Source organism: Phocoena sinus, chromosome 7, assembly GCF_008692025.1.
Source record: "Phocoena sinus isolate mPhoSin1 chromosome 7, mPhoSin1.pri, whole genome shotgun sequence".
Taxonomy (NCBI): domain Eukaryota; kingdom Metazoa; phylum Chordata; class Mammalia; order Artiodactyla; family Phocoenidae; genus Phocoena; species Phocoena sinus.
This window is the reverse complement of record NC_045769.1, coordinates 80,142,978-80,169,447: the sequence shown is the minus strand read 5'-3', so window position 1 is coordinate 80,169,447 and position 26,470 is coordinate 80,142,978. Positions and strand designations below refer to the sequence as shown.

Sequence of the window (26,470 nt, the reverse complement as noted above, 5' to 3'; positions counted from 1 at the left end):
GAAAGGCGTGCCTTTTTGCAAAATCTCTATGGTGGGAATAACCTTGGCATGTTCAAGTTAGAGCAGGGCGGGTGAGGTTGGAAATGTGAACAAGAACCGGAACATGGGGGAGGTTAGAAACCAAGATCAGGAGACTGACGTTATTTTCGTGCCACAGGAGCACTTAAGTTTTTAAGCAGGGGAATTACAAGTTCTGATTTATGCTTTTGAAAGATCACTCAGGCTGCTATGCAGAGAACGACTGGTCAAAAGCAAACATGGAAGGACACAGGAGGCTACTGTAATAGTCCAAGCAAGAGATTACGGTGTCACGGACTAGGTTGGAGGCATAGAGACAGAAAAAGGCAGAAACAATACAATATAACTGTATTATATGAGTTAAGGTAACAAATAAATCCCAATCTCAGTGGTTTAATAGAGTAGAATTTTCTTTGGTTTTCCTGACTGGTGTGCTTCTTTCTATCTGGTACATAGAGAATGGGGCTCCTTCTACCTTTTGACTGCACTCTCCTCCAGCGCCACGAAAGTCCTCCTCATTAAGTCACGAGATGGCAAATGCATGACCACCGGTGGGAAATTGTTATGGGCCTGGTCTGAAACTGTTATACATCAAGTTAACCCACACTCTATTAACTAGAAACTAGCCACATCCTCCATGCACCTAACTGCAAAGGAGGCAGAGAAATGTTGTCTATGACTATGCCCAGGTAGAAAGGGAACCTGGTTTGGTAATCATCTAACAATCTCTGCTGCCATTGTGTTTTGGAGGTAGAGATCACAGGTTGTGGGAATGGATTGGGTGAAACTGATGAAAGGAAGAGAGGGATCAAGAAGGAAGCCTCAGCTGTACACCTGAATAACACAACATTGTAAATCAACTATACTCCAATAAAATTTGAAAAAAAAAAAAAAAAAAGAAGGAAGCCTCAGAATCTCTCACTAGTGATGCTTGGAAACAGGGGTCAAAGAAGATTTAGGATATATGCTTGATCCCTCACCTTTCTGTGAGGGAGGATGAATGCAAGGAGACAAGAAGATTTTGCCCATAGCAATTGAGCAGCACATAAAGGCAGAAAGGGAGGAAGTTACCCTAAAGGGAAGCTGTCCCTGATGATATAAAGTATTTCTTTGAAGAAGGGTGTACTCACCTGTCTAATTATACCTAATAATTAGTGAGCAGAGCCACCAGTCTTGGTGGCAGCAAGCAGCAGCTAGTCTTGTCAGTATTATCAGTACTGAAGATGCTAAGACCAAAAATCTTCCTGGTAGATCCTCCCTTCACCGGGTTAGAGAATGTGCAAAGACAATGGGCATAGTATTACCTTTAACTACACCCCTTCCAAAAACTCCCAGGTAAAGAATCAAGCCTGGGGCTCCCCTGGTGGCGCAATGGTTAAGAATCCGCCTGGTCCGGGAAGATCCCACATGCCGCGGAGCAACTAAGCCCATGCGCCACAACTACTGAGCCTGTGCTCTAGAGCCCATAAGCCACAACTACTGAAACCCGCACGCCTAGAGCCCGTGCTCCGCAACAAGAGAAGCCACCGCAATGAGAAGCCTACACACTGCAACGAAGAGTAGCCCCCGCTCGCTGCAACTAGAGAAAGCCCGCGCGCAGCAATGAAGACCCAACTCAGCCAAAAATAAATAAATAAATTAATTAATTTTAAAAAAAGAATCAAGCCTACTTCATAACTTTTTAAATAGGAAATTGTGAACTCTTTGAGATCATGTCTTATTAATCTTTACATCTCCACATAGTACACAGTATAATGCTTAACATAAACTATGCCCTCTGTAAACACTTGTAAAAAATTGAATATTTATGGGCAGGCTAAGGTCAAGATTGATTATATACATAACAAGTTACCTGAAAGCAAGCACGTATGCCATGTGACCTCAGTACAAATTTATGAACTATGGTTTGGCTTCAGTTTTGATACCATTATGACTAAACTCATTCTCCTTGGAAGGACTGTTTAATCCTTTCACCCATTTACCTGGTTAGATGCACGATACTCAATTTTCTTAGAATTTATATTCTTTTCTAGTCATGATTTTCTTGGTATTCTTTATCAGTTTCATTGCCATGTCAATTAAGTTAATGCCTTTAAATATATGTATATGAATCATAACTTTTTTCATTATACAAATGATACATATTTATTGAACAAAAATTTACAGAACGAAAAACAAAAAGAAGATAGAAAATAGCCATAACCCAACCATGCAGAGATATCTGGCATTTGCACGTATAGCTTTCTGGACTTTTCATTTCATACATATTTACACATATCCCTCCTTTATCAAGATAGGATCACTCTGAACTTAATATTTCTGGATCTACTTTTTTTAAAATTTATTTATTTTATTTATTGTTGGCTGTGTTGGGTCTTCATTGCTGTGTGTGGGTTTTCTCTAGTTGTGATGAGTGGGGGCTACTCTTTGTTGCAGTGTGCAAGTCTCTCATTGCAGTGGCTTCTCTTGCTGTGGAGCATGGGCTCTAGGTGTGTGGACTTCAGTAGTTGTGGCTCATAAGCTCTAGAGCACAGGCTCAGTAGTTGTGGCACACGGGCTTATTTGCTCCTCAGCATGTGGGATCTTCTGGGACCAGGGCTCGAACATGTGTCCCCTACATTGGCAGGTGGATTCTTAACCACCACGCCACCAGGGAAGCCCTCTGGACCTACTTTTAAAAAAATATTTAAAAAGCAAATTCTAAGTGAGCATATTTTAAATTTGTTTTCAAATATGTATTCTTTGTTCCAGCTTCACAGATCATGGCAATTTTTCCTGAAAGCAGATATAGGTAAGACTTATTCTGTGAACCTCAATAACACAAATGAGTCAAAGTTTAACTAAAAGGATTTCAGGTCAACATAAGTCAGGGCAGCATAGCAGGAATTCACAACACAGGTAGAATTCGAACCAGTTGGTCTCTAAGTCCCCAGCAATGAGTTCTGTGATTCTCTAACTAGAATAAGGGAAGAGAAGAGGTTGGGAGGAGGAGGCAAGAGTTTTCAAGATTTATCAGAGGTATAGGGAATTGTTTGATTAGAATGAATGCATAAATAAATTTGGAAGGCAGATCATAGGCAAACTGGGGAGTTGTGTGTTATAAGGAGGTGGGGTGGGGAGACGAAGGATATTAAGTACATTAATCATTATGTCCTTCTCTTTGCTCTTCTCTTTCTCCTTCTCCTCCTGGCTTCAGCTTTTGCAACTGAATGTCCCTAGACTCCCAGACTTCTGAAGTCATCCTTTGCTTTAAGTACCCATACACACTCACTTCTTCCTATAAATCAGGACAGATTAAGTTATGCTAACAGTAATGAACAACTCCCAAATCTCAGTGACTTAAAACAATAAAGGTTTATATTTCAGGCTCAACCAGGGATCCAAGTGATAGAGCAGCCACCATCTCAAATAGTTCCCTCCATACAGGAGGGAAAGAGAGTTCTGGAGAATCAGCAATCAAATGCTCATCTCTGAGATAACATATCTAATTTCTGCTTACATCTCATTGGCCAGAATTAGTCACATGATACCACCAAACCACAGAGGGTCGCAGGGTACAATGTTACCAAAGTGCTGCTGGAAGGTGGAGAACCAGAAATACTTGGTGGGTATTACTAATGAATGTCACACCATATACCTACAGGAAATCCAATGTCAGTTTCAGATCTCTTTCTGACGTCTGTTTTCCCATAAACTTGAAAGCCCATTGTTCTGTTCAGTGTCATAGTCACTTTCTAAAAACTTCTTGATATAAAATAATTAAATGTTTCACTTTTCCATATATTTCCCATTGTTCTACATAGGCTCTATCCAGCCTACTGGCCCTGTAAAAGTTTGCAGTATTCCATGTGAAGATTAAGTATTTATTGAATGAATGAGTAGAATGCCACACATTTCTTAAACCTTGCTCTATGCCATGCATTAGAATTTCTCTCCAATTGTTTTAAATCGTGCACTAGGGAAGTGAGCTTTATTTCCTTTTATACCTTTATTCATACCATAGTGAGCTTTTATTACCTTTATTCATACCATAGTCCATATGGAGCTCTTGGGGTGGGTAGGGCATTCCTGTATTGTAATTTAATGGCCTTACTGGCAGTGTTCTTAAAGATGTTCTCTACTGACATATTTCATAATTCACTGAGCTCCACACTTTTCTTTTCTTACCTTCTCCTCTCTTTCCTTCACTTTCCAAGATTACAAAATATATGATATAATCAATAAATGATATAATTTATGTTTTAGTTTTCATACTGTATGCCAAAGAATTGCATTTTCCCACAATGTCTTGCTGGGAAATTGAAATCCAGTCTTTTTAAAGTATACTCAGACGTGAGATCTCTTAGAACGTGTTTCTCTTTCCTCTCTTCCTTTTTCTCCCCCTCGATCCACATCCACCTGACACTTCTCCATACCTTTTCCCGGTCAGCTGAGGCTGAGCATGTTGAAAGGATTTTAAATGTCTTCTTCTCCCTCTGACAGATATTTGAAACTCCACCCTAGAGTCCCTTTTTTTTACTTTAAATTTGTGGAATAGTGACATCACCAAACCACTGTGCCAGCTTAGGAGATCTTAAAGCTTGTTCAGTGCAGTCTTAGCCCAAATCAAGTGTAGAGTTGTCCCTACCTTGTCTTTAGGTGTCTAGTAGCTGCTTCGACTTATGGGAATTGGAACACTGTGGGGAAGCAGCTGAAAGGGGAGGTACTTCTGCATAAAAGCAGTCCTGCTGGGTTTTCAGCCAGTGACTGGTGGGTGCAATCAAAGAGATTGGGGGCAGGGGGTGTTGGTGGTGACATCTATCCCTGAAGGCAGAGCATTGGACTGGCCAAGTCTTCCGAGCCCTTGAAAGGAATTTTCATCAGTGTATCTTCTCTCAGCTCCTCAGACACATCCTGGGTAGTGTGTACTGGGGGGTGGGCAGGGAGTGCTTATTATCTTGGGCAACTTCCAAGGTAAGTTCACAACGAAACTCCCTCTGCTCTCCTCTCTCCTTCTCCCTCTGGTTCTCCTCTGAATTCCCACCCACACCCCCTGCATCTTTTCCATACAAAACCCTCATTCTCCTCTTTTCTTCCACAGTAGAACTGAACACTCCCTCAAAACCAGAGCCCACAAGATTAGGCACTGTTTTCTCTTTGCTGAATGATAGGGTTTCCAAACATTGGACAGAGGTGGGGGGAATTGCATGTGGAAATGGGAGGGAGAGAAAGAAATCCTCCACCCTAGATTGGGTTAATCCATCAAAGTAATCATTAAATGTTATGTTAAAACAAGTCGAACATTTACACCCTGTTATACTTGGAGCTTTGTTAAAATGCAGATTAACAAAGAAGGGTATCTCTTGTTCGTTATTTGACCTAAGTAAAGATTAATTTCCAACACTTTTCTGAGAGTAAGTTTTGATAAATGAGACCTAGAGGGAACTGAGTACTTTAAAGAGATGCAGAAAGCACATGGGCAGAGAATATGACCAGGAAAAGAATGGGAAAGGCTGTGACGGTTCTGCTGTAGGCTTGCACAAGTAAAGTTATATTTACTTCCTAAACCACGAACTTAAAATACTCATATAGGGCCTCCCTGGTGGCGCAGTGGTTAAGAATCCGCCTGCCACTGCAGGGGACACGGGTTCTAGCCCTGGTCCAGGAAGATCCCACTTGCCGCAGAGCAACTAAGTCCGTGCGCCACGACTACTGAGCCTGCGCTCTAGAGTCCGCGAGCCACAGCTATGAGTCTGTGAGCCACAACTACTGAAGCCTGCGCACCTAGAGCCCACGCTCCACAAGAGAAGCCACTGCAATGAGAAGCCCGTGTACCGCAGGAAGAGTAGCCTCTGCTCGCTGCAGTTAGAGAAAGCCCACACGCAGCAACGAAGACCCAACGTAGCCAAAAATAAATAAGTAAATTAATTAATTAAAACAAATACTCATATAATTCCACTTTCCAGAGAAATATCATGGTTTGTTCCTTCCAACTCTCTATTCATCCTATTCCCGCTGACCATGCCTATCTTCTTCATAGTCATGCCTACCTGGTCTAGACTAGATCCTCTTTTGCACCAAACTTAAACCTTCTAATTCTGTCAGTGAACTGGGATATAATCCCCTCATCTCTCATCTGCTGTGGGTCCAATATAGAGAGTTTTGAACCCTAACAGCTTTATGCGCATCTCAGTGAGTACCCAGTAAATTCTGCACCCTCAGCCTACCCCCCACAACTGCTCTTTCCAGGAGAGATAAGATCAGTCTAAGCCTTTGATGTGCAACACAAAGATGCCTAAGGGATTCAAGGCTGACTTTAGATCAGAGCAAATCCAGATTCCAATATCAATGGCGGAACTAAGAAAGCATGAGAGAAATGAATATAATGGGAGCAAATGGGAAGCAGTTTGGTAGCAAGAGTAGAGACTGCTAAGTAGTGAAGAATGACAAATGAGAAAGAGAAGCCAAAGCTGCCAAAAAAAATGGCTGTCAATCACAGGAAACGCCACTACCATCAGAGCAGTGGGGTATTACCAGACAGGTTCCCCAAGGACCTTGCACAAAAGGAGAGGAAAATTTGGGGTATTTCAAGGCATGGTGACTTTTCTATGATAACTGTTACCTATGATTTCAATCATCTTCAAAGTTAGAGTGGTTCGGGGAACGTAAGGCCATATTTTAATTAACTCTAAGACTATCTACCCACCCACCTTCCTCCCAAAAAATCAAGGATTTGTGGCCTGGAAAAATTTGTATTATAAGATAGCCCCAAAATGCTGGAATGTCCTAAGTCTCTGAAACTGAACTACTTTTCTGGAAGCTGATGTATTTACCTACTGACCACAATAAACCAAGGACTGCAACAGACCCCACCCAGGACAAAAGCAGAGGAGAGGGTAAAGAAATGCTACATCACTGGAGACAGTTTAGAGTTTGCCAGCTGTGCACACTTTTTGTTTCAAACGTTCTATACAAGCTTGGCAATGTTTAAGGAAAACTAAAGTAACATCACCAGGGTCAAGTTCAAGTGTTTAACCCCAAACCCCATACCGCATAATTGCCTTACTGCAAATAAGATATTCAGGGTTTCTCTTAAAATCCCTACTGGTGTCTTTCTTTTGTTGTTTTGAAACCACTGCTGAATCTGCACCAAGTTAAACAAACTTCCTAAGAGAAAAGTGTCCATGACAGATAGAATAAATGATCCCCTTTCAAAGTAAGTGAATTTTAAAATGTAGATGATCATTCTATATCCTTAGTTTTGGCTGCCAATGCAAATGAGTCAGAGAATTTGCCTCAGACAGTGAGTTAATTGTGTAACTCTACAGAGGAAAATGCCATTGGAGAGTACTTGCTGACCTCACAGCTGAAAAAAAAAAAAAAAAAAAAAAAAGAAAAACCATTTAAAGATGTGGAAACCAGATGTTTCAGACACATTTCAGCCTCTGCTCTGGGAATTTATCCTGAGCAGCCCCTAACAGGCTATTCCTTCTCTACAACTGAGATATGATCATCTTAATTTACTTATTTGTCTTGCTGTGGGAAGAGGCTCACGGATGGGGATTCAGAAATGGAATTTTTCATAACTCCATATGGCTTGGTAAGAAACTTCACTCATGAGCTTCTTGTTGGGAAAGTGGCTTCTTTGAATTCATGGAGAAGTGAATCAAAGCTGTAAATTTTTCTCTTCTGTTCAAGGCTGATGTTTTCAAAGAAAATGCTTGGGAAAGATAGATACTGGAATGCATATATAATTTTTAAAAAAGTGTTTCTGCCTTCTAAAATTTTAAAATAGCTTTTTATAAAGTGAACTTTTCAGTAGAAAATAGAGGTTAATATTTATATTCCATATGAAAATATGCTTTAAAATTTTCAAAGAAGGTGTGGTGGTATAGTGCAGAATGTTTCCTTAACAAAATAAAACCACCAATATATTATTTTGTTTTCATTTCAATGCATTTCTAGTCAGATTTCATAACAGGTGACCATAAGAGAATTACAACAGGTAAATTGGAATATACAATAATTTTATAATCATTGCTCCATGTACTCTGACCTGTAGTGTATATCATGCTTTTTCCAAACATCTTTTGACTAGTTTGACAAAGCCAGCTTGTAATACAGAAAAAAATGAAAAAAGCTTGTATTTCTGGATGCATTCTTACCACTTGATTTCTTTTGTTTGAGCTATCCATTTAAATACCTTTCTACCTCTTTTGTTAGACAAGGAAAGTTTCTTTTGTTGCTTTGTTTTGTTAAATGTAAGGAATGACATAGACCTAACTGCGAATATAAACAACAGACCAAAAAAGGTTAAATAGAGAAAACCCAAAATACCCCATATAGTACTCTAAACAATGCTTTAATTCTCATGATACAAATTAATACTGCTTTATGTTCACTGTTGTGTTTGATAGTGAAAAAAATATGACTTGCTCAAGAAGAAAACTGACAAATCCTTGTATAAAATAAATAAAGAGAGAGCAAAATTAACCTAGATCTTGATGTTATGCTTGCTAAGCAGCACATAGTTATAGAATATTTTCCCTTTCAGCATGTTTCTCTCTGGTAATAACTGCAGCCATGCGGATTTCATTAGAAAGCTCGATTGCAATGCACAGCCTTGCAGCCTCTTTTTTCAGTTTGAGCCAGTGAACAGCTTTCATGCTGAACAGTGCAATCCATTTGGCCAAGATGGGGTCTGGAATTTACTAGAGGAATGAGCAAGTCTCTTTATTTTCATTGCACACCATCAAACTTGGGAAATACACACCTATTTGTCAGAAATGACAAAGATGATCATAAAGCTAGTAAGAGTTAAACCCACATGGATAAACTTTGAAATGCTGTCAAATTTGCTAATGATCAAGTAATTTGGAGTTGTTGTTTTTTTTTTTAAAGTGATGTTGTATATCACCAAAATATAAACCTAGACAATAGGAGTTCTGTCCTAGAGATAGAGAGGCGCAAACCCAAATGTTTGTTGATAGTATATGCTGCACATTTGAGGCCCGGAGTGATTGCACCGTGCTTCACGCTTCAATGTGAGACAAATTATTCATCAGTCAGCCTAGCATAAATTGTTTACAGTTGGTTAGGCCAATGTAGTATTAGAAAACTATTTAGGGAGGGAAGAGAGTTGAATTAGAAGGTAGGAATCTGCTAGCAACTATCAAGAACAAGGCACTTTAAACTCTTGGTCTCAGTCCCATACTGGTAAAATGAGAAGTCTGAAGTAAGGGACCCCTAAGGTTTATTTTTAACTCTTATATCCTCTAATTCCTTAGATAGTAATTTTTTTTAAAGACACTTAAGGACAAGAGACTTCAACTAGTTTAAATGGATTATGAAAATCAAAAAATGTACAGATAAGCAATTCTTTTTAGCCATTGTATTGAATCCAAAAAAGGAGAAGGGAAAAGTAACATTATCATGAGCTCCTACTAGGATTCAGAAGCTATGCTTATGGGTTTTATGGTTTATATATTCCAAAAAATAGGTGTCATTATTCTCATTGGATAGATGAAGAAACTGAAGCTCAGGAAGTGATTTATACAAGGTCACACAACTGGTCCACTGTAGAACCAGGAATAGAAATCAGAGCCAACATAGTATTGTGTCACCACTTACTAAAAGGAAAAGGAAGTTATTGGTTAAATAGATTTTCAATTTCAGTGAATGACAGCTAGAAAAATTAATAAATTATTACTTCCTCTGAAAGGTGAAATTTTTTAGATTAGGACTCATTGTACAAAGGACCATCTTAGTAGTTTAAAATTCTGAATTGAGAAATACTTTAAAATAAATGTGTGCTTAAAACTGTCAAGTACACATGCCAAGGGTACTCAACTGTTCATAAGGCAAAATAATGGGAAGTTTGGGTCTCTTTCAGGAACAGTGTGGAATATTAATATTATTTAATAAACTAAAAATTATAGCATAGACATTTCTGCTATTTAAGTTACTATCTTATTACTAGACAAGTTTAAGAGGTACCAAAAGTTTAAGAAAAACTACCAGGAAGAAAACTTAAAATTATTAAAAAATTTTTTTCTGTTAATTTATTTTTTTCCTGCAAACATCTGTTAAAAGAGAAACTGAAGCATACTTAAAATTTTGAGTTTATCTGAGCAAAAATCCATTTGAATTTGGCAGCATCCAATCTAACAGATAGAAAGGAGCTCCGAGGAGTGGTACAAAATGCAAGACTTTCATAGGCAGAAGGGAGCAGGCAGAAGGAAGTTTTACTAGGTGAAAAAGCAGGTTGGTTATGGCAAGGTTACTTTCCTTCAGCGGATGGCAGGGGTCTATCAGGCAGATGACCTAACTGGTGGTGATCAGGAGATTTCTGACTGACTGGTTTAAGATTCCATTTCTGGGTGAGCCGAAACCATACTTAAGTCTTGGTTTGGTGATGTGGGGCTTAGCATAAGGGACTCCATTTGGAGCTTGCTGTCGTGTTTTTAGTACAACATATTTTTACTTCTGGAGTAAAATATCACGGAAATCTTAGTTTGAGAAACCTTGGCAGACAAAATAATTCTTACAAAATTTTTTCAAATAAAGATCTTTTAGAGAACAGATACAGGGCTTCCCTGGTGGTGCAGTGGTTGAGAGTCCGCCTGCCGTTGCAGGGAACACGGGTTCTTGCCCCAGTCTGGGAAGATCCCACATGCCGCGGAGCGGCTGGGCCCGTGAGCCATGGCCGCTGAACCTGCACGTCCGGAGCCTGTGCTCCACAACGGGAGAGGCCACAACAGTGAGAGGACCGCGTACCGCAAAAAAAATAAAATAAAATAGAGAACATATACAGTTTTAACATTTTTAAAAAGTAACAATAATCTCCATCACAATACATTAGTAAGCACTACATGTCTCCTTCTCTACTAAAAGCCTTAGTACCCCTGTACTTCAAAATAGATGTACTTGCATTGCCCACTAGTGCTCGAGTTGCTTGAGAATAGGGCTTGATCCCCAGCACCCATCAAAGTACCTCATGGTATATTCTTAAAACAGCCAAATTGGAAACGAGTAAAAGTTTAGTTAATGAGGCTTTACCCTATGTGTAAAGTGTCCTATGAAGGACACTTGGGAAGTAGGTGACTCTCAAAGGGGAAAATGACTTTGATGTTCCTTGTGTTCTCTGACCTCTAAGTATCAGATGCACTAAGGTACTGTGTATTAATGACAGGCTTTTTCCGTATAAGGTATAAGAGCAGTATCCCTTGGAGTCCAGAAAAATGCCAAGCAGCACCTCCTATTGAACTGTGGCATTGTCAACTTCAGCTTGGGGAAGAGAGTAAAGAACAGTATTTCTAATACTGCTGGATTCATATCTTGCTGCATGCCAAGAAACATACGTTCTCGTTGGAAATGGTCTTGATGGTGGCTGATTGCACAGGTCAGGGGACAAAGACTTAACAATAATCTGACAGTCAACATAGAACTGTTAGCGCTATGTTATGATTATTGTCTTGGGAATCTTTTCACATTGTTTCTATGGCAAAATGCACTCCAGACTCAAAACAATCATTTTAAACAGTGATCTATTGGGAGATGGCTCATGTATGACTTAACACTATCTGAAATACGTTGGGAACAAATGTGAACCGAAAAAGACAAACCAGATAAAGAACTTAGGAACTGGTAGTTAGGTGTGTCCCACTTTTTCTCTGCTGTAGTTAAATCTATTTTTCTTTTCTTCAATGTAATATTTGCTTGCCTTGGATTCCTTTAAACTTTTCCTCAGTTTTTGATTTGTTTACTAAATTCTCGATCATACTGCATTAGTCATTTCCCTCAAATGGATATTTTGGCTTACTTTTCTCCTTCATTGTAAGCCAATTTTCATTGGTTTCTTTTGCCTTCAACTCCTTTTCTTTTCCTATTGCTTACCTTTCCAAGTTTTTAAAACAAAGTCAAAAAACAAAAAAACAAAAAAGTCAGTGCTTCCCTGGTGGTGGTGCAGTGGTTGAGAGTCCGCCTGCCGATGCAGGGGACACGGGTTTGTGCCCCCGTCCGGGAAGATCCCACATGCCGCGGAGCGGCTGTGCCTGTGAGCCATGGCCGCTGAGCCTGCGCGTCCGGAGCCTGTGATCCACAACGGGAGAGGCCACAGCAGTGAGAGGCCCGAGTACCGCAAAAAAAAAAAAAAAAAAAGTCAAAATTCTATCACCTTTGGATAATGCAGAAATACAATGTTGTGTTAAAACTTTCTTTCAGGTTATCAGTTCAAAAAATAATTTAGCCTCAAGTTTCTATGTCCCCCCAAATTCCCCTCATTCATATTTTTTTCCCAAAGCTTTCTAACAATGAAAACTTAGCCACTCAAGGCAGCTGACCCAGGGAACCCTTTGGCGGGAACAATAGCTGATGTAATCTTCCAGCTGAGGCCACAAAATTTCCCTTGTTCCACAAGAATGGATAATAGTGCATTGACGACATTTTGTGAATTCACAGAACAAGCAGCAGGCGTGTACCACAGAGAAGCGCGGTCTGGCAAGTACAAGCTCACCTACGCAGAAGCGAAGGCGGTGTGTGAATATGAAGGTGGCCATCTTGCCACCTACAAGCAGTTAGAGGCAGCCAGAAAAATTGGTAACAGCTTTGACAATAATCTTCTTCTTTTTCACCCTTGGAAAAAAAATTTTCCACCTTTCCTGCAACCCCTCATTAAGACTTTTCTCTCCACCCCTGCTAATAGTTCCTCTGGCTACTCTCATCTTCTCTGCCTAGAGCTGGTAGACAATTCTTACTACTAGTAACTTAGTTGGGGTCACACCCCATTGGGAGCTAATAAATAAACATCAAAAGAAAATGAAGACATCATTATCTCGATATCATTTAAACCCCTCATTAATTTTAATGCCATTGCTATTCATTTTTAATATCATTCTATCTCTTCTTGACGTCTGTGTGTCATTTTCCTCAGCTGTTAAATGATGCTACTATGTTGTCTTACAAGGAAATTTACTTGGTAGAAGAAATAGTGAATTTAGTGGATTTTTTTTCAATTATTTTCAATTTTTTCCTTTTCTTTTTTTTACATTAAGTGGGAGAATGCATTTGTACTTTAGGATCAAAAGCCATGAGGAAAAGGAGGATAAGCAAGTTGTAAGGTGGCAGATGAAAGAAACTGGGAAGATGATGTCAGGACACCCGGTGAAAACCCAGTAGTTAACAAATGCTATTTGCTTCTTTATATTAAAAAAAACGGGTTGCTACTGTCTCTCCTGGACTTTCAGGAGAATCCAAAAGGCCACCCTAATTCAGAATTTTCTTCTCCACTGAAGATATCCCTTTGCTGATAGGAACATACCTGGCAAAGCTCATACTATTATTATACATTACCCAAGACAAAAATAAAGGTGTTCTCGAAAATGCCCCAAAGTCTCCCCAGATGACTGCTCAGTCTATACCCTTTGGGCTGTGTGTGTGACGCAGTAAATGGAATGAGGTATACAAAGGCCAGAGACATTACTAGCCATGGGGGACTTGTAGTCAAATCGTTCTTGGGTGGCATCGGCAACTATTAAAACAGCCTCCAAAGTTGAGTAAGGAAAACAAGGCTGAGGCTTTGTTCGAAATGTATGAGTACTTTTATCCCTATTCAAATTTTTAAAATATTGGTGATATCTTTTTTTTCTTTCTTTTTTTTTTTGCGGTACGCAGGCCTCTCACTGTTGTGGCCTCTCCCGTTGCGGAGCACAGGCTCCGGACGTACAGGCTCAGCAGCCACGGCTCATGGGCCCAGCCGCTCTGCGGTATGTGCGATCTTCCCGGACCGGGGCACGAACCCGTGTCCCCTGCATCGGCAGGCGGACTCTCAACCACCGCGCCACCTGGGAAGCCCTAGTGATATCTTAATTGACCCTGAAGGAGAAATTATCATCTGAAAAAATTTTTTTCAGTATTGATGGTAATTCCAGAAATTAACTCATGGCACTAGCTCGGTCATTTGTGAAAAGAAGCCAGCTCTGAAATTGGATTGTTTTCATATCCATGGTATTATTATTTCCTAGTCCATCTGCTTGTTTTTTTTTTCCAAGTAAGATGTCATTTCCTAGTAAAAGTCAGATGTTACAAGAACTTTTATATACATTCAAACTTTATTTTTTAAGAAAACAGTTCTTCCCCTTTTATATGAAGTGGATTTGGGCAGTTAAGACACTGTCCCTGTTGCAAGGGGCCATGTTGGTTGAGATGACCTTTGCTCAGCTGAGGAAATAACCAGTTAAGCCATTACCCTTCCATTCTCTTGCAGGATTTCACATCTGTGCTGCTGGGTGGATGGCCAAGGGCAGAGTTGGATACCCCATTGTGAAGCCAGGGCCCAACTGTGGATTTGGAAAAACTGGTATTATTGATTATGGAGTCCGTCTGAACAGAAGTGAAAGATGGGATGCTTATTGCTACAACCCACATGGTTTGTCAAAAACAATAATTTTATACTATATAAAAACAGGTACAGGTTACTAAGAGCTTAGTAAAAAGAAATGACTTCTTCCAGAGAGAGCAATTTAGTAACGATAATTATTAATAACAACTACCATTCATAGAATGATTATGCTGTGCCACACACTGACTTATGTCTCTTCATCCACACTGTCACTTTATTGTTATACCCATTTTAGAATTCAGGAAACTAAAGTTCAAGAGCTTAAGTAACTTTCAGACAGCCAGTAATTAGTAGGCAGGTGAGATCACGACTTAATTCTTTTCTGTGCCAGGGAACTTCCTGATTACAAAGGACAAAAAAAAAAAAAAAAAAGATTATAAACTTGTCACAGTTAATTAGCTAAAACCAAGAAGTAGTACTACCAAATGTTAACTGTTCAAAATTATCCCTTTAATAGAATGAGAAAAGGGAGACAGAATAAACAAAGTTTTTCCCTAATTTCTTTTTGGGCATAAATTCTTAAACTTCCAAAGTAACCAACCCTCACTCTGTGGTTTGTTTTAACAAATATATACTGGATATGCTAGTTATTATTGTAAGTACCTGTTTATTCATATTCTTTTTCCATGGTTGATTGCAGCTAGGAAAACTTTAAAGAGAAAATTAACACATTATAATTACTATAAACAGTAATTCTTGGTCCATGCTGTTGGAGAAAACAGTAGACTGTTGTTTTGGGATGTTTTTCCCCCAGGATAATATTACAAAGTGTTACAACATGTTACAAAGTATTTCCCAGATATATGATCATAAACATCCTCAGGTGGTGTCCCATTTGGATCTACCTTAGAGAATGTCCATGACAAAGTAGGAGATTACAGTGAAGTTCTAGCATATTATTATAGAATTTATTATTTAATAATATTAACCATTGGAGAACAGTTTCTCACATTTGCAACTAACCTCTACCTCACAATAATGTATACTCCAAGTAGAAAAGAATTTTTCCTAGAGCTGTCACCTATTCCCACTTGAGACAAAATATGAATAAATGGGGGTGGGGTGGGATGAACTGGGAGATTGGGATTGACATATATACACTAATATGCATAAAATAGATAACTAATAAGAACTGCTGTATAAAAAATAAATAAAATTCAAAAAATATGAATAATGTGCATTCATATAGACTATGACTTTCAAATCACTTTGACATACTTTAAGCCTATAGTATACTATATTTAGTCCTATATTTAGTCATTGTTAATAATTCATATATCTTCTTTTCCTCTCTTTCTCTCTTCCTTTTTCTTAAATATATTTATACAGGCAACTCTCTTTTTAATCTTAAGAGTACTTCTATTTCCAAGTATATTATCTGATTCTTCTGCTTGATAAACTCCAGGATCTCTGAGCATCTACTCAATCATTTCCAAAGGTCAAAGTCTAAGGAAGATGTAGAAGTACAAATGGAAAGATTCTTACAGTATTTCATTGCCCTTTTATAAGAATGCCACCTTAACTTACAAATTTTTATAAGCTGCTTTTGTTTCTTATAGAGGCTGAATGCTTTTTACTCTGGGAATGTGTGTACAGAATCCTGGGAGACTTGTGCTTACTCAAGTCTCAGCTTACTTTTGGATTCAGTGATATACTGATTATTTAGGATGTGGTCAACCTGAAGGGGACTGGGGGCCACCTGAACTAGCAATGGGAGAACAGTTCATTGAAAAATAATTGGAATGAAAAAAATCATAATGGTATCAGAAAAATAAAGCAATGATTATTAATTAATCAATACCACCAAGTTAGAGTTGATTGAAGCAAGGAAGAATAGGGTCATTCAGAAGTGTTCAGAAGTCAGCTTGCTCATTCGAGTTCTGAATGTGTGGCATGATGTCGACTGCCTCCTGTATGAATACTTCTTAACCAATTAGCTGTCAGTCCTCAGGGACCCAGCCTGCTTTATAAATCTGTCATTTTCTAAATAAGCAAGAGATGAGGCAATAATTATATGTAACACGAAGTATAGAGCTGAATAGATATAGCTAAATATAAAAACGAGTTAGTTCAATATTTGAATATTTTTCCTAATCTAATGATATATACATCAAAGATAGGATGCTATGGGACAGAGAAAATCATTCCCAAAGCGGGCACTGTACATGCTTATGTGCACATATAAACTATGTATTATATAATATTTAATAATACAATAAGAATAGCTTACACTTTGCATAATACCCTTAAGCTATCCTTTATATTTTACCCTCATAATAGTCCTGTGAGGGAGGTAACAGGAGAGACATGACTATATTTATTTTACCAATGGAGAAACTGAGGTATAGACTGGACGCAGAGCTCAGACTAGATCCCTGACCCTCTTTTGTCACTTCCTTGCCTTTCTAAGAGCCTGTTCTACCCTGGGGTGATAAGCTTCCTTTACTTCTATGGTGTGAAGGATTCTAACACAATTTTTTATTGTAATAGTTATTTTAAAGGAGAATATTCTTGTAAAAAACTTCTAATTGGGGAATTCTCTGGCGGTTCAGTGGTTAGGACTCGGCACTTTCATTGCCGAGGGCACAGGTTGGATCCCTGGTCGGGGAACTAAGATACCGCAAGCTGTGTGGCACAGCCAAAAAAAAAAAACCCTCTAATTGATATAATAAAAAATACCTTTGAATGCTATCCAGAGTCACCACTACCATCACCACCACTCAGATTATTTTTGAGTTTCCAGTTTGTATCTTTTTTTCAAGACACTAGATATTTAGGTGATATTTAAAATTAACTGGGGCCCTTCCACAGCTTTCTCTTTAGGCATACTGTAAAATCATTGTTCTGGCGGAGATTGTTTGTTCTTATAACAGGTTATGGGACAGGACAGAAATCGATGAAATGGTAAATGACTTGAAAAAACCAACATGGATATCTCCACCAAATCCTCAAATAGTATTAGGATTAAGTTGCTAATGTAAACCAGTAAAAGGAGTATAGAATGATTATAAATTATTCCTTTTAACTGGATTAGAGTGACCTTCAAATTCCCTAAGTGATCTTCATATTCTATAATGATTTCCCAAACAGAATTTATTGGACTCATTATTCCAAGTGTCTGAGTCCCTGAAGACACAGTGGTGACAGCACAGAACAAAATCCCTGTCATCTTGATTGGGCTGTTGGTAATATGGGCATATGTATTTGTCAAAACACACTTAAGTGTACGCATAAGACATGCATCCTATGCTTAAAACGTAAACAGAGCAAAAATGTCAACAGGAGCACAATTATTATTCCTTCTTGCTGTTTTACTTTTTAAAAAACTCAAAAGTGGGGACTTCCCTGGTGGCGCGGCAGTTAAGAATCTCCCTGCCAATGCAGGGGACACAGGTTCGAGCCCTGGTCCTCGAAGATCCCACATGCCACGAAGCAATTAAGCCCATGCGCCACAACTACTGAGCCTGTGCTCTAGAGCCCGCCTGCCACAACTACTGAAGCCCGTGTGCCTAGAACCCGTGCTCCGCAACAAGAGAAGCCACCCCAAGGAGAAGCCCACGCACCGCAACAAACAGTAGCCCCCGCTCACTGCAACTAGAGAAAGCCCGCGCGCAGCAACGAAGACCCAATGCAGCCAAAAATAAATTAATTAATTTTTTAAAAGTTAGAACAAAAAAAAATTCACAAGTGGTCTATATTCATTTTAGAGAATTTAGCAACTATTAATGAAAAAACTTTTATTCTTTAGCTACAGTTACACACAATATACTATGGATGCTATATATTAAATCATTTTATTTTTATTTCATAAAAACTACTAAATAGATGGACACTAAGAAATGAATATCTTTTTTAAAGTAGGAATCATTTTTTTAAAATGCTTTCTTATCATTTTTTTTTTTCCTCTTTTCAGCAAAGGAGTGTGGTGGTGTCTTCACAGATCCAAAGCAAATTTTTAAAACTCCAGGCTTCCCAAATGAGTATGATGATAACCAAATCTGCTACTGGCACATTAGACTCAAGTATGGTCAGCGTATTCACCTGAGTTTTTTGGACTTTGACCTTGAAGATGACCCAGCTTGCTTGGCTGACTATGTTGAGATATATGACAGTTACGATGATGTCCATGGCTTTGTGGGAAGGTATGTATTGTTTCTCCATACAGGAAGCTAATGAACACCCGATATTTTGCATGATGTTTCTTTTATTTCTCTCCAACTGTCCCTACAACATTGATTTTCCAGTTTATCTATTCTCCTGCAACAGAGTATCCTTTTTTAAAAAATTAATTTATTCATTTATTGATTTTTGGCTGAGTTGGGTCTTCATTGCTGCACGTGGGCTTTCTCTAGTTGTGGCAAGCTGGGCCACTCTTTGTTGTGGTGTGCGGGCTTCTTATTGGGGTGGCTTCTCTTTGTTGCGGACCACAGGCTCTAGGCGTGTGGGCTTCAGTAGTTGTGGCTCATGGGCTCTAGAGCGCAGGCTCAGTAGTTGTGGTGCACAGGCTTAGCTGCTCCGCGGCATGTGGGATCTTCTTGCACTAGGGCTCGAACCCGTGTCGCCTGCATTGGCTGGCGGAGTCTTAATCACTGCGCCACCAGGGAAGCCCCAAGGTATCCTTTTTTAACCACGACTTTTTTTTGCTCTGTTACTCATAACAAGCCATAGTCAGCTGCTATGTCTACTTATTAAAATAGTTATAGATGCTTTTTGATTTGTTAAGTTGTAACAATTAGTTACATATTCTATTTATAAAGACCTCAAGATTTGACTAACAGGAGAAAGAAGATGTATGAGTTGGGAAATTTTGGGGTTTTTTTAAATGTTCTGATTTCTGTCAACTTCCTAAAAATAATTATAAATTCAATAATTGTTGCCTTTCTTCTGTGTACAAAGCATTGTACTAAGCATTATGGATATAAGGCAAGTAAGTAAACTATAGCCCCTTCTCTCATATAGTTTAGTTAAATATACAATGGATATCTTTTTAAAAATAACTTTCTTTGCCATAAAAAACAAGTATTTCTTTCCTCAGTATTTCTCCCTGGGTTTTTTAACATGCTGGGACACACTTTTTTTGTGTTCCCATCCATATCTTTAACATAGTTTAAATTTTACAATACAAAATTTGCAACATTTTACAAAATATTGTAAATTAAAGAGTGTACAGTTAAGGTGTTTTATGTATTCAGGTCCCCACTTAATAATGTGTATTTTAGACTATCCATTATCAATAGATTATCAGTTATCAATTCTCTATTATCCATAATAGTAACTTAATGAAAGAAAATAGTAGTGGGGATAATTAAAAATGACAGACAATATCTTTTTATTGACTTTGAAATCTGTAACTTAAATACAAAGAAAAACAAAGGCATTTGTTGCATAAATGAACAGCAATTTTTGGATGGAAAGTGGTTTTTGTTTTGTTTTGTTCTTTAGCTGAGACTACTACTATAGAAAAATTTATAGTTTTTTAAAATAGTTTGAAGAAGACTAGAAGTAGGGTTGGAGGAATTAAGAACAAAGTCTTTTTTGAAAGAATGGACCTCCTACCTTGGGAATTAAGGTAACATTTTTATTCTAAACCTAGTTTCAGAAATCAATTAGAGCTCTAGATAAAATCATAAATGATTTTTTAATCTACAGGCTAATTTGTTATTTATTGGATTATATTGTGTGATTTACCTTTATAATAGACTTTCTCCCCCTCAGGAATAAATTACATCGTTTTAGAAACTGATAAAAACCCTTACTTTTTATATTATCATGTGCAAGGGAATTCCCTTCAAGCCATGATTCAGATAAAAATCACACCCTCTTATGTCTATGAGGTCCAACGTAATTCTTTCCCTTTTAAATCAGCCATACACCCATTCTTCTCTGTGAAGAAAACTTCATGAGATTAATCAGAAACAAATATAAAAAATTTCCAAATAGATTCAAATTGTCTACCACACAAAAAGCTTTGTAGGCACACAGTAATGCCACAAATTCTTTCTTAAGAATCTCATTAATGCTGTGAGAAGGATATTTCAAACAGTTTTAACCCCTCTTCTCTCTTACAAATTCAAGTAAAAATAAATAAAGATAACAATAAAATGTTGTAAAATAATAGAAAAATGAGCCATTACTTAGGGGAAATAAAGTACGTCAATTATCAGTAAGAGCCACTTGCAATAGCTATATAATAATCATTCATGTGACCTCTCTTTTTAAAAAATTCTCTTTCAGATACTGTGGAGATGAGCTTCCAGAAGACATCATTAGTACAGGTAATGGCTCTAAATTGAAGAACAAAACTATGATTTGCTTTTTCAGTATCAGTGAAAATGAAGGATCCAGTAGTTATTACTATATACTTTTTTTTTTTTTTAATTTTTTTTTTTAAGTTTTTTTTTTTTTTTTCTTTTTTTTTTTTAAATTTAATTTATTTTTGCTGTGTTGGGTCTTCGTTTCTGTGCGAGGGCTTTCTCTAGTTGTGCCAAGTGGGGGCCACTCTTCATCGCGGTGCGCGGGCCTCTCTTGTTACGGAGCACAGGCTCCAGACGCGCAGGCTCTGTAGTTGTGGCTCATGGGCCTAGTTGCTGCGCGGCATGTGGGATCCTCCCAGACCAGGGCTCGAACCCGTGTCCCCTGCATTAGCAGGCAGATTCTCAACCACTGCGCCACCAGGGAAGGCCATACTATATACTTTTTAAAGTTGAGAGAGCTGAAGACAGATATAGCTTGCTAGCTTGTAAAAGGCAAAGAAGTGCTTATTTATATTTAAAGACTTTTACCAACTCCTTGCACTAAAGATGTGTACTCTGGTTATTTGCAGGAAATGCAGTCTGAGATAGTCTTGAATCTGCAAATCCATAAATACTGCTGTAGCTTATAATTCCCATAAAATGTGGTAATAAAAGGTCTAAACTTTTCATTGATAAAGGATTGAAGTAATTTGTAAAGTTGTTAAAAGTACCTTCTATCACTGAAAAAAATTTTGCATCATATTTATTGCATTTTCACATTAGTACAGCAATCCCCAGAGTCTTGTGAAGAACACAGTTCTGTTGGATGTTTTTAATAGATATTACATGAGAAAAGGGCTTTAAGGTCAAGTAAATTTGGGAAATATTGGATTAAACAATGTGAAACAGGTTTCTTTATTAGAAGATGTCAGAGAACTTTTACTATGCTAATTATGCATAGTAAATCTAAAAAGGCTAGCTATAGTGGGCAGTTTTCCAAATCTTTTTCCTCTTGCTAATTATTTTGTGTGACTTTGTTCCTTAAAATGTACCCCAAGAAATGTCCCTGTAGCAGCATACATTTATCTCAATAAGCAATACCATTGCTATTGCCTCAAACTGCTACTTTCTGACTAAGAACTTTTACTTTCTTAGATGTCTTCATTTTCCTTTTCATTTTCATCACCAGCACCAGTAATTGGCATTCTTTTTTTGTTTTTTTAATTAATTAATTAATTTATTTATTTTGGGCTGCATTCGGTCTTCGTTGCTGCACGTGGGCTATCTCCAGTTGCCGCAAGCTGGGCTACTCTGTTGTGGTACGCGGGCTTCTCATGGCGGTGGCTTCTCTTGTTGCAGAGCACGGGCTCTAGGCACACTGGCTTCAGTAGTTGTGGCACATGGGCTCAGTAGTTGTGGCTCGTGGGCTCTAGAGCACAAGCTCAGTAGTTGTGGCGCATGGGCTTAGCTGCTCCACGACATGTGGGATCTTCCCAGACCAAGGCCTGAACCTGTGTCCCCTGCATTGGCAGGCAGATTCTTAACCACTGCACCACCAGGGAAGTCCTGGCATTCTGACTTGCTCTATTTTTCCTCCACATCATAAAAAAATTATCGCAATACTTCTCCAACTAAAAACAACAAACCTACATTGAGTTGCAATTTCTAAGCAGTCCTTAAGCTGAGATACTACTAGCTAAAATTAGTCCCACACCCTAGCTTTGCAGTATATGCAATTCTCATTTATGAATCATTACAAGAGATGGAAATTCTTGTTCAGTCTTGGAATGATTAATGCTTAAAATTTATGAATTCATTACTGTTACAGTCTCCCTAGGAAGAGTAATCTGTTAAACTTTCTATTTATCTATTATTCTTTACTTGAGAACATATTTTATGTTAACAGAAAACGAAAAGAAGACATTTTATGAGATGTAGGAGGTATTTGGGGGGTGAGAATCCTATTTTTAAAATAAAAACAAAATGAACAAAGGGAGAGTCAAAAAGAAGCCTAAAACTTAATATTTTTCCTGTTTTGTTTAAAACAGACAAAACTTACTCCAAATGTAACACAAAATCAGTGTTTTTCTTGCACAACTGCAAGGAACTAAAAAAAGAAAAACCCACACAATTTATTATTCAAAGAGAAACAAATCAACAGAAAAGAGCATAGTTAAATAAAAAGCCAAAGATTTAGCAAAACAGCAGGAAGAATACATTGATACAAAGTAATAGAAAAAGAAGATATAAAATATGTTTAAAGTATTATCCTATCAGTCAAGCATAATGCTGTTAACGTTTTGATTTAGTGTTCTTCTTAAATATATACTTACTCACCCCTGGATATTTATATTAAAAAACAAAAACAGAAACTAAATAAACTAAAAATTACCCATAACTGTACCACTTTAAAAAAAGGTATGTAGGGGCCTCCCTGGTGACGCAGTGGTTGGGCGTCCGCCTGCCGATGCAGGGGACACAGGTTCGTGCCCCAGTCCGGGAAGATCCCACATGCCATGTAGTAGCACTACAACGAAGAGTAGCCCTTGCTCACTGCAACTAGAGAAAGCCTGAGTGCAGCAATGAAGACCCAAGGCAGACAAAAATAAATAAATAAATTAATTAATTAATTTAAAAAAAAAAGGTATGTAAAGAAAGAATGTGCCCACCCTTCTCATGTCTCCCCACCCAAGAAAGGCATTGGATAACTATGTGGTGACCGTCCTTCCAGATGTCTTCCTGTATTATACAAACATTATATATCAATACACGGAGACCATGGAGCTATTTTCAAGTCAGAGTATAATATTTAGATCATTCTAATTCTTTTTAATGACTACCTAATAGGTACCATAATTTGTCATATACCAATATTTAACATCCTGAAGGTGGTTGTTTTTCTATTTTTCTTTCTTTTGCTATTGAACATTTCACCAGACATTTTAAAAACTCTATTTTGTAGTGCTATTTTATTTTTAAAAAGTAAATTTCTAGAAGTGAAATTTTGGGATCATAGGTGATGTGCACTTAGATGTGGATAGATGTCACCAAATTAGCACTAGCCCTACAGTGCCAATTTGTATTTTAACCAGTTGAGTAATCTGGAAAAAAATTTTTTTTTTTTAATTTAAACAACTCTTTCAAGTTTGAGAAAAGTACAGTGGAGCACAGCATGAACTCTGAACTCAAACCTGGTTCTGCCACTTATAACCCTGTGGCCTTGGGCAAGCTACTCAGGTTTTCTGTGCCTCAATTTCGTCTATAAAAATGACTATTTTAATAGTATCCAACTCATAGTGTTGCTTTGGAAAATAAGATGAAAGGCACTTCAAGCTGTGCCTTTCATCTTATATATATGGGGTTTTTGTAATGAATTCTGGATTTGTGATCTGGATTAAGAAGGTCTTTCCTTCCTGAAAAAGAAAAATATTCCTATATTTATTTTACACAATAACATTTTTCCTTTTTGTTTTTGGTACATTTTGGTCTTTAATGCAGGTAAAATGTAGTTAGGTGCTTTGAGTAAAGGGATCTAGCTTTGTGGGCTCTTTTTTTTTTTTTTTTTAACAAATGCAAGGCTTGTTGCCCTCATTTAGTAAATAATCCATCCATATCTTAATGGTTTGAACTGCCTGTCATTCTCCTGTAATTTTATGGATGTACCTTCTACAAAGAATACCTCTGAAAACAAAATAGACAAAATTTCCTCTAGGACAGATTGGAGAGCCACAGGAAAAAATATGACAGTCCTGGTCCCAGTTGGCAGTGAAACTACAGACTCTACAGCTTGAGAATCTAATTCTGAATTCTGGGAGTCCTGTTCATGAATTTTTATATTCTCCTCTGAGAATGAGTCTTTGAATTGTCAGCCAAATTGAAGGAGAGTAACATCATGGTTCTTTTGCACCTTCCTCCTCCCCAGGAAATGTCATGACCCTGAAGTTTCTAAGTGATGCTTCAGTGACAGCAGGAGGTTTCCAAATCAAATATGTTGCAGTGGATCCTCTATCCAAATCCAGTCAAGGAAAGAATACAAGTACTACTTCTCCTGGAAATAAAAACTTTTTAGCTGGAAGATTTAGCCATTTATAAAGCAAAGACAGACATTCCGCATTTATGTTTCTATCTTTTGGAGCCCCTTTGATCTCACTTTTATATTATTATTATTATTAACATTTATTTATTATTTTTCTAAATGTGAAAGCAATACCTGATAATTTGGGGAAAATTGGAAAATACAGAAAACTTTAAATGAGAGAATAAAATCTCCCATAATCCCATTGCATAAAAATAACAAGCATTAACATTCATATATTCTTCTTTTAGTCATTTTTTGATTTGTGGTATATGTATATATGTATCTATATGTATTTGTATTTCAAATTTTGGAATGCTGCTCTATGTACAATTTGATATCTTGGATTTTTTACCATTGAACTTTACGGTGTGCACGTTTTCCCCTATCGCTGAGTATTCTGCAAAAACATGATTTCATTTACAGTATTCTGTAAACTGTCCATGCTATGATTGTTCCATACTTTATGTAAGCCTGTCTATTGTGGGAATTATAGGTAGTTTTCATAAATATTGTTTCAATAAACATCCTTGGACATATATGTATTTGTACAGCTCTCTAATTATTTGGGATAGGGTCCTAGAGGTAGAATTACTGAGTCAGAGATTAATTAAAATAAAAAAATGTTTTTGAGGGAGATAAGCTGGACTTTATGACACTAATGGGGAGTGGTGGGCTGGATGGCTGGTGGGCTGCACTACTCACTCAGCCTACAAAGACATCCTCTAGGGAAGCGAGAAAGTGAATGGACTAGGAAAATAGCAGGTCATTAACCAGCAGCATTAAGGTCCATTTGACCTTTGTGGTATGGACTTTAACAGGAGATTGGTCAGCAAGTCTCTTTTCCTCTGGCCATGTTCAGCTACACAGGACAAAGATTAGTGAGAGAGCAGGAGTCAGCAGGGTCAGTTTTGCCAAGTGAGTATAAGACAGAGGCAAAGGAGTAGAGGATATGGGTAAGAAGGGAATTGCAATGATAACCCAAGGAATTTAGTTTGATAAGGGGTGAAGAGAGGACAGTAAGGAAATGAGCGACAGTAAAAAAGTGGTGGGCTCAAAGAATTGTCAAATCAAGTATGAAAGGGGACGCACTGGAGAGATAGTAGGTAGTGGTCAGAGAATGAGGTATTAAATATAACCTTCTGTGGCAGGCAGAACAGTGTTCCCTCCCAGGATGTCTGCATCCTAATCCCCAAAACCTGTGAATATGCTAACTTAGGTGACAAAAGGGACTTTGCACAAGTGATTAAGGACCTTAAAATGGGATATTATCCTGGATTGTCCAGGTGGGCCCAATGTGATCACAGGGGTCCTTAAAAGTGGATGAAGGAGGCTTAAGAAAAAGAGTCAGAAAAAAGACGTGACAAGAGAAGCAAAGTCAGAAAGATGCAACATTGATGGCTTTGAAGATGGAGGAAAGGTGCCATGAGCCAAGGATTGTGGGTGGCTTTTGGAAGCTGGAAAAGGCAAAGAGATTCTCCCCTAGAACTTCCAGACGGAATGCATCCCTGCTGACTCATTGATTTTAGCTCAAAGAGTCCCATTGGACTTCTGAACTACAGAACTGTAAGATAATAAATTCATGTTGTTTTAAGCTACTATGTATGTTACAATTTGAGTGGAGCAGTGATATAAAGGTAATACACCTTTTAATCAGTTTCATGCAGGGTTAGACTTAGGAATAAAAGTCTAATTCTAGATGACAAAGCATAAACAAGAAGGAGCTGTAAACAGAAGATAGCTATTTTTTAAACTCAGAGAAATTAA

General features: G+C 38.0%; 1 protein-coding gene across 1 annotated transcript; it reads left to right on the top strand.

Annotated features, from left to right (window-relative positions):
* Nucleotides 1-7,426: 7,426 nt before the first annotated feature.
* TNFAIP6 (TNF alpha induced protein 6) lies at nucleotides 7,427-25,241 on the top strand. Its single transcript, XM_032636742.1, has 6 exons — nucleotides 7,427-7,597; nucleotides 12,457-12,594; nucleotides 14,261-14,422; nucleotides 18,309-18,537; nucleotides 20,630-20,670; nucleotides 24,551-25,241. Exons 1-6 carry the CDS (start codon nucleotides 7,504-7,506, stop codon nucleotides 24,718-24,720), a joined length of 834 nt encoding a protein of 277 aa, XP_032492633.1. The 5' UTR covers nucleotides 7,427-7,503; the 3' UTR covers nucleotides 24,721-25,241.
* The last annotated feature ends 1,229 nt before the right edge of the window (nucleotides 25,242-26,470 follow it).

Bases quoted from the DNA above. Each gene is read 5' to 3' on its own strand.
- TNFAIP6 (XM_032636742.1), top strand. From the start codon at position 7,504: ATGATCATCTTAATTTACTTATTTGTCTTGCTGTGGGAAGAGGCTCAC. The intron at 7,598-12,456 runs GTAAGAAACTTC...GTGAATTCACAG, and splicing joins TCATAACTCCATATGGCTTG to AACAAGCAGCAGGCGTGTAC. The intron at 20,671-24,550 runs GTAATGGCTCTA...CCTCCTCCCCAG, and splicing joins AGAAGACATCATTAGTACAG to GAAATGTCATGACCCTGAAG.